The following is a 17,661-nucleotide window of genomic DNA, read 5'->3' as shown; positions in this document are numbered from 1 at the left end:
CAGGTAGGATGAACACAACGTTTTCTAACTTCACTCTGCACAATAGACTGTTTATAAAAAGCTCTACACACACACAATAAAAACTAACTCTATGTTGTAGAACTGTTTGAGGAGGACTCACTAATGACAGGGAATAACTCTGAAGTGGCTCTGGAGCATCAACACAGTTCAGGCACACATTCCGAACAGGCAGGTTTAGAACCGGCGATGCACTGGTGAAGTAAATCATCAATCCTGGCCTAAAAAAAAATGAATTAGCGAGAAAATTACAAAGCAGGAAGATGCGTTTTCATGTGTTTTGACCATTTGAGCTTTTTATCTTCCCTCTCTCCCTGACGATCCCTGAGTCCATTCAGCCTCTTGCTCTTAACCTCCCATCAACCCCTCTCAACTTCTGCGGCACCCCAGGAGTTGTATTAATAATATTACTGGCAGGGGGGGAACAAAACGGGGTCTGTGGGCGACTTTGGTGAAGCAATTTAAAGCTTTAATGGCGGCCGGTGAATGAATGTGTGCCAAGAGGGGAATCCCACAGGTCGGTCCACGGGGGTGAGGTCAGCAGGCGTAGCTGCAATAACCTCCCACCACTCACTTTATTGGCCTCCTCCGATTGGGTTTTTATTAAATCTCCAGCACATGCAATTGTTCCTGCCAGGCGGAGGCAACTTAAAAGCCCCGGTCATTCTAGAGCAGGACAAAGAGTCCGGTGGACGGAACCACCTTACATCCATACATGATTAAAAGACATTTAGATTATATGGCAATATATTTCATAGATGTATGATCAGTTTCACTGGTGGATGTGTTGACAGCTCATAAAGAATTTAGTGAGGAAGGCACTGCTCTTTGATCAAATCAATTTTAATATCTTTAAAAAAAAACAATGTATTTTCTTTACAAAGTCTTTGGTGTCAGCTCCTCTCCTGAGACGTGTTGTGGAAGTGTAAAGAAACACATTACAATAAAAAGACAAACAACAAAGACTTAAGGAGTGTCAATATGAAGCAGTGACATTAAATGAGAAAAATGACATGAAGATGAGATGGAACAGGAAGTGTCGCCCTGATTGAAACACACATAAAAGAAAATAAAAGCTTGACGACAGAGAGGCCGTGAAATGAGGATGATCGGAGTCTTTTGATGGTTATTTGATCACATAGTAAAAAACTAAATAAAGATATCAACTGAACAACATTGTGATTAAGACACTTTTCATTTTGGCTCATGCTATGTTCCAGCAGTTGGAGATATATCATTTGGCATAAAGAAGTACTGAGATGTTATCCTGGGGTTGTGCTGTATTTGGAATCCTACATTTTCCTCTGTATTTCAAAGAAGTGGGTCAAATTGAGTCGACTCCAGCACTGAAAATGGCCACATTATGAGGATAAAACATCTTTTAAGTAATTTACATGTTTTTAAAAATCTATACTGATCGTAGATAAATGTGTGTTAATTTAATCTTGTAAAGAAAATCTCCAGCATTGATTTAAAAAGTAAGACAAACTTTGGAAAGAGAACCCTGTGAAATACCACGTCACTGATTAAACAAGTCAGGTGACGTTTTTTGCCGCTTTGAGAGATCAGGGCATTGACACAGTTTGAACCTGCTGGATCCAGTCCCGGAAGTACTTCAGCTCCAGCGCCCGGGCTGCTCGGACCGAGGGGGGGTCCAGGTCGTTGCTGTAGCGCAGGTCCAGGTGATGAGCTCCGTCAGGGATCATGACAGAAACCAGAGAATCTGTTATGTTGTAGGTGACGCCACCGGCCGACCACGGGTCAAGTCCTCCGTTACTGAAACACAACAGAGACACATTCACATTATGCAAACGCATGGATTTCCACAACACTTTCTTTAATATCACAGAGTGTAAAAGCCCAAATAGTTTTAAGGGAAAGCCGGTACGTGGCATTCACCTTAGTAGTTGTGGTCACGCTGATCTCTCTGCACTACACAAACACAGGAAACCTTCTGTCAGCCATTTCCCAGCCAGTGTTTACCTGAAGATGATGTTGCTGTGAGCAGCGATGTCCTTCCCCCCGTAGACGACGCCCGCCCACTCAGCCCGCGGCCTGATGCCGAACATGGCGTGACACTCGTCGGAGAAGGCCTGGAAGTTCCACTCCTCGGGTTCAAACATGTCCTGGATGCCATCTGTGCACATGGGCATCACCATCTCCGTGCAGGCCTGGGGATCAGGGATCGGACACACATTCGTTTAGACAGGTGCAGCTGCCCACTGACACATTTGTGCACAACTTTATTCAGGAAATGACAAGGAGCGATCCTTCCGCTCTGTGCTGCCGCACCTGGTAAAACCAGCCGAGTTCCCCGAGGCTGCCGGTGGCTGTCTGCGATGTGTTCAGACAGGAGGAGCTGCCGGTGTAGTTGTAGTAGACCTTCGCTGCTTGAGACACGCCGTGCAGGAGCTGGTGGTCGGACGCCGTGGAATCCAAACTGAGATACTTGCACACCACCTGGAAAACAAAAGGTTTACAGTTCAGGTAAAGCAAGTCTATAATATCCCTTTGACTCAAGGTGGCTTATATCATTCAACTCCTCCATAAAGGCGTAGTTGATTGGTGACCGTCGTCCTTCAAGCTGATTCACTGCAGGGGAGTTCTGACGCTCTGTGAAATTGAACAAGGCCCTTCTTGCTCGGTTACTTAGTTCTGCAAACTCTAGGAAGAGTCCTGCAGGTTCCAAACTTCTTCCGTTTCCTAAGTATCGAGGCCACGGTGCTCCTGGGAACACACCAAGCTTTGGAAATTGTTTCATACCCCTGCTCTGATCTTCAATTTTTACCCCAGAGGTCTACGGAGAGTTTGTGAACTGGTTTGTGTCAAATCCAATCAGTCAATCAAATGCCCAATAAAGCTGGTTTGCACTTTAGACAAGATCACATCACAAAGTGAATCTAAGTCATGGGGTTTTTAACGTTGTAGCTTCATGGGCAAAAAACTTTCCAACGTAATAAAGAGTGAAAACGTGAAGGGGTCTGAACACTGTCTGCAGCCACTGTATATCCAAGTTGTTTACAAGACTGAACATTGCTTTCCTGTGGCCCCTAAAGTGTTTTTCCACATAAAACGTGGTGGCGCCTGATTTGCATATGAAATTCCCTGGAATGAACCGGAATTTATTGCTCTAAACTTGGCACAAGAGGGAAGAAAAACGTCCACTAACTTAAAGCCAGTGATCTAAACGACACATTTTTTTTTTTAATGTTGCATGCATTACTGCCTTGGCTGATTTCTCCGAATTAACAGGCTGAATGATAGATATTGGAGCTTCGGCGTCTGTTTTATTTTTCTGCGTGTTGTTATGGTTGCAGCGGCGGAGTTGGCCATGGCTGTTGTTCGGCGCTCTCTTTGTGAGCCGGGGGGGGAACTGGGCTTCCTTGTTTGGACGTTGGAGGGGAGCTGTGCTAGTGTGGAGTCTGTTACTAAGGCTTTTGTCTGCGGGCTGGGGAGGAGTTGGTGGTCGATGGATGAGGAGGGCCACAGACATGTCCAACTAAAGATTTATACGGTGAAAAAAACAGAAAAAAACACTGCAATTGCTCCAAAGCATCTTCTCCTTACTTTTCAGATAGGATTAGGCTTATACATTCATCTCTGCCAACAGATTTCCCTCCTCTAAGCCCTCAATACCCCGTTCTCACACTCACTCAGATAATCACATTAGCTTTGTCATTAAAAAAGCTCCTCTTTGCACCCACTGCCTAAACTGCTTAAACCACCCATAGGGGTCGCATACATTAAAAGGCAAAGAGCCAAGAAAAAAAAAACACAACTCAAAATGGCCATTTAGTGTTTGTCTCATGTGACACAGTGCTCCCGGATCCTTTCAGCGGATAAATGGCAAACAAATAACAAAAAAAAAAGAATGTATCGCTGTGGTGGAAGTTTTATTTTGAAAGAGCTGTGAGGGGGGCTCGCTGGGAGGAGTGCGGAGGCTCCAAACCCAGTGTGGGGTCAATGGCGGAGCTCGGTTTATGCATGTGACCTGCCAAGGTGACTGGTGGAATAAACTGCACCCAAGTCTATCAGGCCGATCAGCGTTTACATGTAATTAAATTAAGAAAGGGAATTTAGTTTGAAACCATATTACATGATTACAGTGAAGTATTTGTTCCAGTCCCTTTCAAATGAGAGCAGCCAACCTTTGTTAAACGGCCTCATGGGCGAATGTCCTCTTTCTGTGGCGCCGTGTGAGCGTCCTGAGAGGAACACCTCAGAGATCTGACGGAGCGTGCGACTGAAAGGACGCTCTGTACGAGGAGAGGAGGAAGAATGGTGGCTTACTTGTAGCAGCTCGGCGACAGAATACTTACAGTCCAAAGAGAAGAGAGGGCCTTATGAATATTAATGAAGTTAATTGACAGCTATTGTAAACAAAAGCGGGAACGACCACAACAAACACTTGACGCACAAACGGCTGAATCGCTCGTTCATTTCAAACACGGACGAGCTCCTTCAGCAGAGACAAACAAAATCAAGAGTAAGGCAAAGTTTAGTGAAGTTTAACCAGGGTTTAAAAAGCCAATACTGGTGCAGATCTTAAGATACAGGATTTTATTTTACTATTATTAATATTATTTGTATTCGTACCTGGATCGGCCAGCGAGGCAGCGGCTGCAGGAAGTTGGCTTCGTACGGGTAGTCCACCATCGCCAGGTTCACCCACGTCTCCTGGAGCCAGTTCTTGAAGGCGACGGCGTCCATCTTGTTTTTGAGAGGGCTGCACAAACTGAATTCTTCTGACAGCCACTGGAGACCAGATGCTAATCGAAAGAGAACAAAAATCACATTAGTATTCACATTACTTATGTCTTTTTAATGTGCACTGCCATGTTAGATGTTAGAGTCTCCTGAAGCTCACCAGAGGAAAGTAGTCTCTTAAGTCATTTCTTAAAACGTACCTCAACTGGAAATGTCCCTGATTTTATCTCAGCGGTTTATTTGTCTTATTTAACTGTTGATTTGTCGTCTTGTTCTTACTTTGCAACTGTGTTTTGAAAGATAAATAAAGTTTATTATTCTTAATATTAAGCGACTTGGTTCTAAAATTTCACGTTGACATTACCATTCGTTAACATGGAGGAGAGAGGGTTTATGATAAATACTGCAGCCAGACACCAGGGGGCAACAGAGATACTTTGATATAACACATTGGTGTCAAATCGTCCATCTTTTCCTTAGTTTAGAGTTTAAACAGAAAAGGTGTGGAGAGAGAAACTCTCATGCAAATACACAAATTGTCCAACAACAAATACCAGTGGGTTTCATGAAGGCAAATTTATATTCAGACTTATTCAGATCTGAATTCTACTTTTTCCAGACAGAAAATGGATGGATCCATCTATTGTTTATCCCAGGTTGTCCTCTGTGGAGTTTAGACCCTGTGGTTCTCCAGGTTTCTGTAGCAGCCGTCTGGTCCCAGGCTGTAGGAGATGATTGCACCACTTAACAAACCATATGGACAGAAACTCTCACAGTCCAGGACCCTCCAGCACAGAAGAGATTAAACTGGACTGACTAATTGTTTCTGAATAATTCAAGTACATCATATTTCATATAACATGACAGAAGAAGATAAATCAACCCACGAGCGTCTGACTCACCAGTGGAGGAGACGTTATTGATTGCCTTCCACGACTTTCTAATGTTGGCCTCACAGTTATAGCCGCTTCTGGCGAAGTCCTGCGTGACTGTTCTGTGGAAGTCGCCACATGGCACCAGACCAGGGAACTGCCATATTGGAGCGGAGGCCGCCAGAGCTCTGAAATACAAGAAGCAAAACCCGCTCTTATTATTCTGTGGATTCCATTTTCCCCCTGAAACCTGTGAATAACATTTGTGCTGGATGTTTGCAGGAGGATGATAATGATAATGATCCCAGCATGAAAGTGAAGGAAACGCTGATTCAAGCTCTGATGCCTAATGTCTCATGTTTCTGTAGAGCCTCTTGTAAAACAGTCTGTTGACTCAAATGAACATCTGGTGTTTATTACGGACATTAATTCACCGACAGGAGCTCACAAAGGAAAAAAAAACAGAACAGAAGTACTTCAACCAGCACTCAGAGGAATCTCGCTCTGTGTACTTCCACTCTCCTTCGGTGGGAAATGACCGGTCAGGTGAACGTGAGGCTGCAGATGCATCATTAAAAGAAGGCGTTTGATGCTTTCTCAGTTTTTCTTTCCTCTAGTGTTTAAATATTTTTTTTTTGTGTATGGAAATGTTTTCATGTGTTTTCCTGTTCACATCCATTCTGGGGCAAATACATTTGCTTCCAGGGGCAAAGCACTTCTGCAGCATGGCTTCGCTTCCAGTTCAACTCTGGTGAACTTTGACCTTAACTCAACCAATTGCGTTTGTGAAGTTGACCCCCCCCTAGAACGTCATTGGCTGTAGCTTTCATAGGGAACCAAGATGGAGGAGACACTGGTATTAACCAACCCATGCTTTATGATTTAGGACATGAGAATTATAAAGTGTCAGCCATAGGAGAGGTTGCCTTGTTTCAGTGAGTCGGGGGAACACTTGTCCAACAACAACTGCCACAACCTTAAAACGGAAACAGACCACACAACTGATTTCTGTGAGCGTCACATCCTGTTCTGCCAGCACACAATTATACGTTATTATAAGTATATTACCCGACAACTACATTGGGGTACTTCATCCTGAGCCAGGCAGAGAGCATCCCTCCGTAGGAGCCTCCCACCGCGATGACTGGGCTGCGTTGAGCTCCGGGTAAAGTGCTCTTCAGGTTTTGAATCAGAACTGCAAAATCTGCCAAGGCCTGCTCTGAGGTCAGGTAGTTCAGGTGTTTGCTGTCCTGCAAGAAAAATTACAAGTTTTGTTCAGAAATTAAAAGATGAAAACACAAAATGATTTCCTGTCACCGAAAGTGAAGTCTATTTTTGCACGGAATTATTTTAACACCTTCATCTAACAAACCTACCAGTAAATATCATGTTGAATTTGATTTTAATGATAGGATTAGAACTTCTTCACTTACACTATAAGAGTCTTGTCCAAATGGCAGAGATTCTCCATAGTAACGATGTTCGGCAAAAACCAGCATGGCGCCCAACTCCTCCGCAATTTCCCACATGAAGCCCTGAGGACAAAACAAAGGCAGGCGCTCGATCAAATGTGAGGCTGTGCACAGGGTAAGAGAAAGCTAACAGATGGGATATTTACAGTATTGTTGCAGAACCACGTGATGTCGCCTTCGTTGCCCGTGTAGAATAAAACAGGACCTCCGGGCTGCTTCCAGTGGTTGTCGGCCACCAGGTATCTCTGTTTGAACGTGCCATCCTCCAGGAATCCAAAGTGATCAATCTGAAACAGATAAAAATCATTCAATTGAATGTGTTATATAATCCTCAATGAGTTCATATACACTAACTGATCACAATTATAATAATTCAACTGAATTCAAGCAGTCAAACAAATGAGATCCCACTTGAGATGGCATCAGACAGACGGCAGGGGGATGTAATTATTTATTTGTTAAATTATGTTTTGTTTGAATGAAGAAGCGTTGATATTTTATGATTGTATTAAACTGTTGACAGTTGTCTGTGTGAACAACATGTTGTTTCTTCTATTTAAATGAAAGCTTTGATACAGATGAAATGATGCTTGAAATGACGCTGACCCGAACATACATATGTAATTATTTCTTATATTTATCATTTCTTATGTTTTCTCATGAATACAAATAAACCATTTCAGTATAAAAACAAAAAGCTTTGATATGTTGTGATAAACAAAATGTTGACAGCCCTGGAAAACAAAAAAGATAAAACATAACAACCAAAACAAATTATATTCAGATAATCTCTGACTTTCTCTGTTCCAGTGTGAAATCGTTATTCCACAAAACAGAGACTGTTGTAATAAATTCTGCTGCATGTTGTGTTAACGATTAACAATGACTTGCCTGTTTATGACATACATGTTATCAACAGCCTTGTGATATCCTCTCTATACTTTGTGATAGGTCTGAGCGATATGGCCAAACATTTCTATAAAGGAAAGTATCAATCAATATTGATAATTATCACGATAAATGTCAAATTCTTAGTTATTTTAAGCTCTAAGGCACATTTTGGCTCCTGAGTCAGGATCAGAAACTTTAACATGTGATCTAAATAACTCTTTTCTTATGCAATCGTCGCATATTGTTGACAGAATATCTAATGCACCGATCATTTATTAATGTTCAAAACCAACAAATAAGCATTTTACAGTCACCTCGGAGTTGGGTGATCGGCGACCGACACCTGGCTCGGGGCCAACTGTGGCGTTTTGAGATGACAAGCCCCCGGAGGTAATTAGCCCCAATTTGTATTAAAAAAAAGTTGGAGCCAGTTTTAGGGGAGACGCCAAATTAGTTGTACTTTAGATGAGCTCCGAGATATCCTTTCATCACGCCTCAGGGATTCTGGGTATCTTCCCCCATTCAGCTATATTTCCTGTATTCTTAACAACAAAGGCGGAAAGAAACCAACAACTTCACAGAGACGACAACCCCTACGATGCAGCGGGGTCGGCCAGCCCTTGAATCGGCCCCGGCACTTAATACAAAATGCTTTTGTTTTGTCTCCTCCTCCTCGTCCTCCTCGCTCCCTCTCCTCCTCGGTGGATACAAAGGAGGCAACAATTTTATGAGCCAATGACAGCAGAAAGATTCGGGACCTCAATGTGTTCATTCAAGCCTCCACTCCTCGGTGCTTGGCAGGGCTTTTAAGTGCGAGGGGGACCATGAGACGGTTTAAAGGGGACGTTTGGCAGTGAGGGAAGTTGCAGTGGTCGTCCAAAGTGTAATGTCAGAATTCTGTGAACAAATGATTTACATTACTTGTCGTTTATATAAATCACATATTTGTTTTGTATTTCATGAGCTGGTTTTCTCTTGTAGATCAACTGGTAGATTTTTTGGGGGGAGTGAAGCTCTTCAATTATTGAGAGTGGAGTTCCCTTTGAAAAATATTCTTACAAACAAGCAAATTATAAAGTGGGTGAATATGTGGAGTGCTTCATCAAAAAGGACCCCCGCTGAATAGTGCACCACTTGCACCCACTCAGTATGCACATCACAAAACCCCACAAGACTGGTTTTGTAACAAATCCACACACTCTGATAAGTAGCGCCCCCGAGTGGCAGCTGCAGGCAGCACTTGAGCCCTGCTTGTTTCAGTTTAGATTCACAGCACACACACCCTGTTTGGCATGTTGGGCCAAAGCGTGAACTGTTCCACTGGAGATAAAAAGTTGCTTTTGTTGTCCAGGAGTTGGAGAACATGAGGGAAACGAGCGCGGTGAAGGACAGAGGTTGATTTGGAGGATGCTGAAGAACACTTCCATTCATTGTCTGCAGGGAAAACGCAGTCAAGAGGATTTCCTCAGGACAACTGCTGGATCACTTGGAGCGCTCTTCACTCAGAGAGCGAAGGGAAAAAGGACTGTGATTGATGACTATCATGGCAAAGACCCTTCTGGGACTGACAAGAGGGGAACAAGGTTGTTTTTTGTTGTACGTCTGGAGAAGAAGCAGCAGTTACTTTATAATTGGTTTGAGAAAAAAATCAAAAACACAGATAAGACAATGGGTGTGAGGAGGAGGGAGGAAACGGTCTTCATCATCTTGTCAGCTCGGCAGATCAGGCAGGAAGTGGTGGGCTGGACCAGGTGTGGAGTGTTATCCCCGCGTCCAACCTCTGTTAACAGTGTCTAAATATAACTGGTGGGGCTGCAGCCTATTGTTCTTGTCTTTGTTGGTTTATCTGATAGTTTGATTAACCGATTGAGTGGTTGAGCTTTAAAACATTAGAGAATGCTCATCGCAATTTCTCAAGAGCCACAAAAACACAGAGATATTAAGATTTACCGAGATGTAAGACAAGAAAAAGCAAATCCTCAAATCTGAAAACATCTAATATTTGTAAATTGTGTAATAATCCAATATTTCTATATACATATAAATATATACATACATTCTAAAGTCTCTCTTAATGTATTTACTTCTGCTGCATGGGGTAGGCTGGTGGGGGGGGGGTGGGTCTTTCTGTGGGTAGGGGTATAACCATTAGATTTGTGATGTGTAATTGTATAATTGTATTGATTACCCAAAGAAACCAATAAAAAACTGATAAAAATATTTGTAAATTGTAAAGTGCATACAAGTAAAGAGCAAAGCAAATGGATAACAGTCAAAATAGGAGCGATTCTGGAATTTGGTCGTTCGTGTGTCTACACTTTTCAGTCTCAGTTCTAAATAAAATAATTGTTAACAGGTTTGTAAGGCAACAGGTTTAAATGTTCAACAGAGTTTAACCTTCAAGGTTAAACTAGAGTGTCACTCAGTAGAGCACAAACCTCGGCCAAGGCCCAATAGATCCCTTGAATTTATTCAAGCGTTTCAGCTGCAGTTTATGTATCTTCCCCTCCTCAGAGATCCTGACACGTTTACCTCGGGCAGCTTATAGAGCACCTGAATGCACCTTCATCACTTGTGGTAACTTCATCACAGCGTGAAGTGAAGCAGCCGATTAATCAGCACACGATGACAGTGAAGGATGACCTCAACACATGAGCTATGAAGACAAACGCTGGGTCTTGTGTTCGTATGAGTCAGGTCCTCATGTCACTCGATGTGACGCCTCAGCAGGCGATCTCATGCTCCATGAGGGAAACGTAAAAGGCTGAAAGAAGATCTTGTGTTTGAAGCGTTTTTCACGTTCACTGGACCCCGAAGACCTTTTCAGGCAACGAGCCAGGAGCGATACTTTCAGTGCATGTTGGAGAAAACAGAGCTGATTGTGGAGGCTTTCCCTTCACTACAGGAAGTCGGGGGGGGGGGGACGTCTATTGTCTGCAGACACAACACACGGACAACTTCTGCAGCGCTAAGTATACTGAGCACATAAGAAAGAGCAATAAAGAGTGCAACTGTTAAGCCAATTTATGTAGTGGTTAACCAGTATTCATCTTATAATAGGAATTTTACTATAGCAAAAAACATCATCTCTATCTTATTATAGAAAATTACACAATATGTCCAACTTGTAGTTAAATACACAGGATAACTATCTTATAGTAAAACGCAAACTATCTTTCTTATTACATGCATACTCCAACACAATATCAATCTTGCTGTAGTAAAACACACAATATATTTCTCATTATAGTAAAAACATAAGTAAAGTTTTAACAAAGCACAAAGGTTCTATATGAATAAAGTCTTTTTTGTATTATTATAACATCACTTCATGGTTTTATTAAAATGTCATAATAACATTATAACACCTGTCTTATTAGTATTATTGTATTGTTATCCATTACAGGATGACTCAGGTCAAAAACAGGGAACTAGAATATTTCTCTTCATTGCAAGAGAAGTTTCGAAGTGAAGTGAAAGAGGAACAAGGAACCAGAAGCTCCTGTGACGTTTCACGTGACAACTGATTTAGCAGCACTTAAATGGAACTGACTTATAGCACCTTGTAGTTTGGATTTTTTTTTTGTAAAGTAAATTATACTTTCTTGATTCTTGTTGTTCTTGGTTGTACCCTCCTGGTTGAATGCACTGGTGGTAAGTCGCTTTGGATAAAAGCCTCAGCTAAATGAAAAATGTAAATGCAAAAACTGATAAAGTTTAAACAGAAGTGAACTCACCCTCTGGTCAAAGTAAAGGGTGCTGTAGTTGATGGGGGACTCCGCGGGGGGGGCGAACCCCCCCAGCCTGGTGAAAAGTTGGGACTTGAGCGCGAGCACGTGCAAAGAACCCAAACACAGCGTCAGGACGCAGAGAGCCGCGGCTCTGAGCCGAACCCGGGTCCCGCAGCCTCCCTGCTCCATCATCTGCAGCCTGTCACACGTTCTCAGCTCAGACTGACTCACAAGACATGAGGTCTTCTTCTTCTTCCCCCCCAGAACCCGTCACAGGCCGGAAGTGACAGAGGACTCCTCGTCAGGGATCTGTCCCCGGGACTCAGCAGCAGGTCGGCGGCGGCTCGTCAGGAAACACCCGCTGACATGTTCACGTGTTCGAGTTTAGCTGGAGGCGGCGAGCGGTCAAAACAAAGACACTTCCTGTGCGAGAAGACACACGCGCAAGGGACGACGGGAGTCTGAGTTCCACACGTGAGGACACCTTCGAGTTGAAAGTGCAAACCGGAAGTGTCACTGAAGCGTTTATCTTTGGCTTTTAATCGTCATTTTTTAAATGTTTATATAAATATATGGAGACTGTTTATATTATGTATAATCTCAATACAGCTCCCGAAAACACTTATTTTTATATTAGAGGTTTTAGTTTTGAAAGTATATACTGAAGTGTCACCGCGTTTATCTGTCTTGGCATTAAAATACACTTTAAATGTTTAAATCTAGAGACTATAATCTATATATTATTCAGTATAATCACTGTATAGTAACACACATGAACTCCTATATTGCGGCTTTTATTTTTAAACTATACCGGAAGTCAATCTCCACTTCAAACTTGGATAAAGGGCAAAACAAATGTTGTGAATACATTTTTAATTTTGAAAATATACTGGAAAAGTGCTAAGTTTATCTTTTTCTTGACCTTGGGATAAAAATGATATTAATATATATTTGGTTTTATAAAATGTTTATAACATGGTGGAAATTCATCAGGTTAAATTAAGAAAATCTTCAATAAAACACAGTACAAAACATGTAGTGTAAGTATTTAATGTTAATGTACAGAGTATTTTTTTGAGATTATTTGGTACACATAAAGGAAAAAGAAGCACAATATCCCAATAGTGGTTTCCTTTGCATTTCCCACACTGTGTTGACAATGGGACACAAGGATTTAACGGTCAGTAACTGCTACGACAAGGCAAAAAAAAAAGGCTCGTCAGTAGTACGTAGGGATTACTGAAAATAAAAGGTAAAAAAGCAAAGTGCCGAGATGAACTACAAGTCTGTACAACATTAAAACCTAAATGTTACAACAAAAATAAGTGTGCAGTAAATGGCGTTGTGCAATACAGTACAATACAGGTATGGCAAATATATGAAAGATAAAGTTAGACACTACAAAATTATGGTAAAAACATGCTGGACACATTTCACAATCAAAGCATGTGAAGTACAACGAGTCAATGGAAACTACATGGACCAACGGCTTCAAAAATAAATGAAGTCTTACAATTTCATGGCTAGGCAGCAACAACGAAGGCAGAAATATTCACGACTATGGGTTAAAGTAACAGCTGATGGTCAAAAACAATGTCAAGTGATAAACTGTTCATAATTTCAGAGGCCTTCCAACTCGCTTCATACTAAATCAACTAACTGCAAGCACACAAAAATAATGTCACGTTTTTTCAATGTAGCATCTCTACGCGTTTTAATTCATGTTTAATCCGACAATAAAAAACATATCTTAGCAGCAAGTAAAAATCTACAGGGAACACATCTTTTCACAGCTTGTAATGACAGGTGCAAATAACTACACAGAAAATGAGATTATGAAAAGTTAATAACATTTTATGCAATTCTCAGAGCTGAAGGAACCGGAGTGGGAAAAATAAGTCGTAAAGATTGTGCAACTGATTTCAGGAAAAGTTCGCGACGTTTTCTCGCAACTCGATCGGACTTGGTCATCTTAAAAACATACCGTGTGTAAACATTTAGTTTTACGGTGAACCGGTCACCTCCAAAGATCGGGGAAGCTTTTTGTCAGCTCGGTTGAATCTGTAACAAAATACCTGGTTGAGCTTTTTCACTCACATAATACTGCTGGTGAATATTTAATGACAATGGAGCCTAAAATCCAAACAGGAGAGTTCTGCCATTTCAGCGTGAAGAGGACAAAATTGAGCCCTACTCAGATTCTCTGATGCATCGGGCAGACAAACACTTCACCCTGTTGCACTGAGGATTATGTTCTCCATCAAGAACTAAATTTGACGGAATCCCTTGTACTGCTTTTAAAAGGCATGGGACTAGAAATGAGAGAAATAAGAGGCTTGATGCCATCTTTAGAGGGACGGAGGCATAGGGGCTCAGCCATTTGCTCTCTACAGTCAATGGCTACTGAGTTAGCACGGCCAGAAGCTCGGTCTGGAGCTCTGTCTAATTGAGGCTGCAGCAGCTCAAGTAACTGATGGCTTTACCCTCGCCGGGCATCGGGGCAGTGTCATTGTTATCCAGCTTGTTCTGCTTGGCCTCTCGGATGAGTTCGCAGGCCAGGTCCAGGAACAGTTTCTCCACGTTGTCGGACTCCTTGGCCGAGGTCTCCAGATACAACATGCTCTGAGACTCAGCGAAATCTTCAGCCCTCTGTCTGAGGACCTCCCTCTTCTCTGCCAGGTCTATTTTATTACCTGTAACGCATACAAATGTATCTGTCAAGACATTTACGTAACCAGACACAGAGAAAAGAAGACTTTCTGAACAGTGGTGGGTGGGTGGGTGTGGATCAGGCAGATGGAAGTGGAGTGGGTGTACATGTGAGTGATTCCTTTCCTGAGGAGTAACAAAAAACCCACAAACAGTACAAAACAAAATGTATATAAGGAAAAATTAAAATGAGGTATTTTGCAGATCTTCTCAGACATTTAAACTCTGATGGCAACACAGTCTTCACACAGCTCCGGCAGCACGTAACGTCGACCTACAGGTGGCTAGTAGCTCGAGTCCACCTAACAACAAAATGCTTTTAAATATTTTAGTTGAGCAACCCTCAGATCTGGCTCCAGATCGAAAAGTATTGAATTAAAACCAATAACAGAAAAAAAACAGAATGATACCCAACCCTACTTAGAAAACCAGGTGAGCTCCAGTAAAATACAGTGTGCGCAACTCTTCGGATTTCCCTAGACGAACATGATGTATAAAGTTTTCTTACCGACTAATATAGTCACCACTTGGTTGTTGGCATACTGCTCAATCTCCCTCAGCCACTCTGGAAGGCACCTGAAGGAGTCCTCACAGGTAATGTCATACGTGAGAATGAGGGCGTTGGCACTACGGTAATAACTCTGAGTGATGGAGCGAAATCTCTCCTGTCCAGCCGTGTCCCATATCTGCAGCTGGAAAAAGGAAATATAGGAAATGAGCAAATCAAATCGTCCGGGCACATACTTGTCTTTAACGTAACGTGATTTTCATCTTTGTATACCTTGACCTTCTCCCCTTTGATTTCCACGGTTTTAATCATGAAATCTACTCCGATAGTAGCCCCTTGTCCAGGCGGGAAAAGGCCCTGGAATGAGATTATATATTATATTGAGATGAACTGTGTTATTACTGCAAAGTCATTCGCGCAGATATATATGATATATATATATATATATATATGATACAAACCTGAGTAAAGCGCCGGACAAGACATGTCTTCCCAACGCCAGCATTTCCTATCAGGACTATCTTGAACAGATAGTCATAATCTTCCATGCTCATCCTAAACTGTGAAAAAAAAGAGAAACAGAAAGATGAGAAAATGCATTGAGACCGATTGACTGCATTAAAGGATAATGGATCATTTCTGTAAAAGTCCTGAAGCAAGAAGGAGGGAAAGAGATCAAACTGCTAAATTGTTGTGGAATCGGTAAACAGCTCGACAGCATCTGTGATGTTTGCCTTGAAAAATCCTTACCAGCAAAAATCTGAGATACTACAAGTGAAATAAACTCTAGTTCATCTCTTAAATTCAGTATTTGTACTTGAGTTAACTTGTACAAATAGACTGGTAGGGCTGAAACATGTGTATTCATAATATAATAACGTGATCATTATCAACCGATAAGAAGGTTTTCGCCTTGAGGTCCTTTTTGGCCATATGACCCAGCCCTTTTTACACGGATCTAATATTTCACTGATACTTCCCCCTTCTTCTTTTTTTAACATCACATGATGTTTGTGCAAGTTTTGTTTGATTCCTAATGTTTTTGCTTTGGTGCAGATTTCAAGGGGCCGTGAATCACTTCAAAGGGATCAGGATGTTTACTTTGTCATCAGTGAAATCCTAAAACAATAATGCTAAAATCAATATTATACTTTTACTTATTGCATGTAATACAAATCTAAAACAAAGCATCTGTAACACCACATCGCATCAACACATAAAAAGGAAAAACAATATATAGGTTAACTCAAACAGGAAAAAACAACATGCAGGTTCATGCAAACAGGAAAAAACTACATATAGGTTAATGTGAACAGGAAAAGACTACATATAGGTTAATGTGAACAGCAAAAACAACAAATCGGTTCATGCAAACAGGAAAAAACAATAAACAGGTTGATGTGATCAGTTAAAAACATCATGCAGGTTCATCCTTCTCCGCAGTGACCGTCTGCAGCATCGTGAATTCGGGCCTGTACGTGAGAAAACTAAGTATCTCTCTGCGAAAGGCTGAATCCAACCCTGCAGGAGTAAAGTGAAAATCTCCAGATGATGCACTGAACCTTCTCTCAGGGTTGAATTCAGCTGGAATCATCCGCATGTGACAATAAACGATCATTTCCCCGGTGTCGCATTTTTCCTCCCATCTTGTTTCCTAATGAAATGTCACAACGTTCGCATCCCGCTCGGGGACTCGATCCGGAGCTAACGGGACTATTTAATCCTCGTTTTGCCTCCGTTATCCTCTTGGGTTGAGACCCGTTATAAAGGGCGCAGCTAGCAACAGTGGCTACCAGCAGCTACCGTGCGGCTGGAGCCATTTTGGCTCAATCTGCAGGAGCAGGAGGGAGAAGGAGGATAACAAAAAAATAACATAAAGTCGGTGTTCTGTATGTGAAGGAGAAGAGTTTGCACTTACCCCCAAATACACGGGGACGTCCCCGGACTCTGAAGCACTAGGTATGCATAGATCCGGCTCAGGAAACGGGGAGAGCCACTGATGGGAAGAGCATAGTTGTTCCTGTGGCTGTGGAGGAGGAGGACTGTTCTCAATGATGTCATCTGCTCACATGCAAAACTCCACTTCATCCACATCAGTGAGAACCAATGCACATTAGACCCTCTAGCATCTAATAGGACCTGGATTGTAAAAGAGAGATGACACATTTTATATATATCACAATTATAATGAATAAAGTTCTAACGGTTGTCGGTATTATCGCAGTATATATGATACACAAACTTTAGTAATTTCACTGGATTTAATATCGACAATATCAATATAATGATAATATAAAATAATGCATATTATACACATTGTTATTATGGGAATGGTTTTGGTTTCTCTGCAAAATTGAACTGAATGAACACCTTTTATTTTTGTTCAATCATTTTTTTGCCGGGGATTTTTGTGAAGCACTTTGTAATACTGTTAAGTGCTATATAAATAAAGTTATTATTATATGATCAGATCTAGAACTACACGCACCCATTATGGATTGAGCTTTAATTCTGTGTTTAATTGTGCACTTTTCACAATTGATCATGTGCGATCCATTCAATGTACATATTTCCACACACTGCACATATTTCTCTTGTTATTACACTGTATGTATTAGTTTTATTATATTCATATGTTTCTATATTTATTTAAATTTCTTGCACTTAAGTATTATTATCCTTATACTTAAGTATTTCATGTCACTTTTTATTACTAACTGAAGCCTATTTTTGACTCTGTAATATAGCCCATT

The 17,661-nt window shown here is 41.6% G+C and overlaps 2 protein-coding genes and 1 long non-coding RNA gene across 3 annotated transcripts in view; 1 reads left to right on the top strand and 2 right to left on the bottom strand.

Annotated features, from left to right (window-relative positions):
• The window catches only part of LOC133951752 (uncharacterized), a 36,967-nt gene extending 26,923 nt beyond the window's left edge, over positions 1–10,044 (top strand). The window contains exon 3 of the long non-coding RNA XR_009920499.1: positions 9,312–10,044. This is a non-coding gene — a long non-coding RNA (uncharacterized LOC133951752). The remainder of the gene's footprint in view (positions 1–9,311) is intronic.
• On the bottom strand, positions 844–12,144 carry prcp (prolylcarboxypeptidase (angiotensinase C)). Its single transcript, XM_062385878.1, has 9 exons — positions 11,698–12,144; positions 7,216–7,356; positions 7,031–7,132; positions 6,666–6,847; positions 5,628–5,785; positions 4,615–4,787; positions 2,311–2,478; positions 2,002–2,189; positions 844–1,794 (listed from the first exon to the last, which is right to left on the bottom strand). Exons 1-9 carry the CDS (start codon positions 11,881–11,883, stop codon positions 1,584–1,586), a joined length of 1,509 nt encoding a protein of 502 aa, XP_062241862.1. The 5' UTR covers positions 11,884–12,144; the 3' UTR covers positions 844–1,583.
• Positions 12,145–12,725: 581 nt separating this feature from the next.
• Positions 12,726–16,947, bottom strand: rab30 (RAB30, member RAS oncogene family). Its single transcript, XM_062385879.1, has 5 exons — positions 16,827–16,947; positions 15,370–15,468; positions 15,182–15,265; positions 14,909–15,092; positions 12,726–14,384 (listed from the first exon to the last, which is right to left on the bottom strand). Exons 2-5 carry the CDS (start codon positions 15,460–15,462, stop codon positions 14,134–14,136), a joined length of 612 nt encoding a protein of 203 aa, XP_062241863.1. The 5' UTR covers positions 15,463–15,468; positions 16,827–16,947; the 3' UTR covers positions 12,726–14,133.
• Between the last annotated feature and the right edge of the window lie 714 nt (positions 16,948–17,661).

Source organism: Platichthys flesus, chromosome 4 (assembly GCF_949316205.1).
Source record: "Platichthys flesus chromosome 4, fPlaFle2.1, whole genome shotgun sequence".
Classification (NCBI taxonomy): domain Eukaryota; kingdom Metazoa; phylum Chordata; class Actinopteri; order Pleuronectiformes; family Pleuronectidae; genus Platichthys; species Platichthys flesus.
This window is presented reverse-complemented; position numbering and strand designations above follow the sequence as displayed.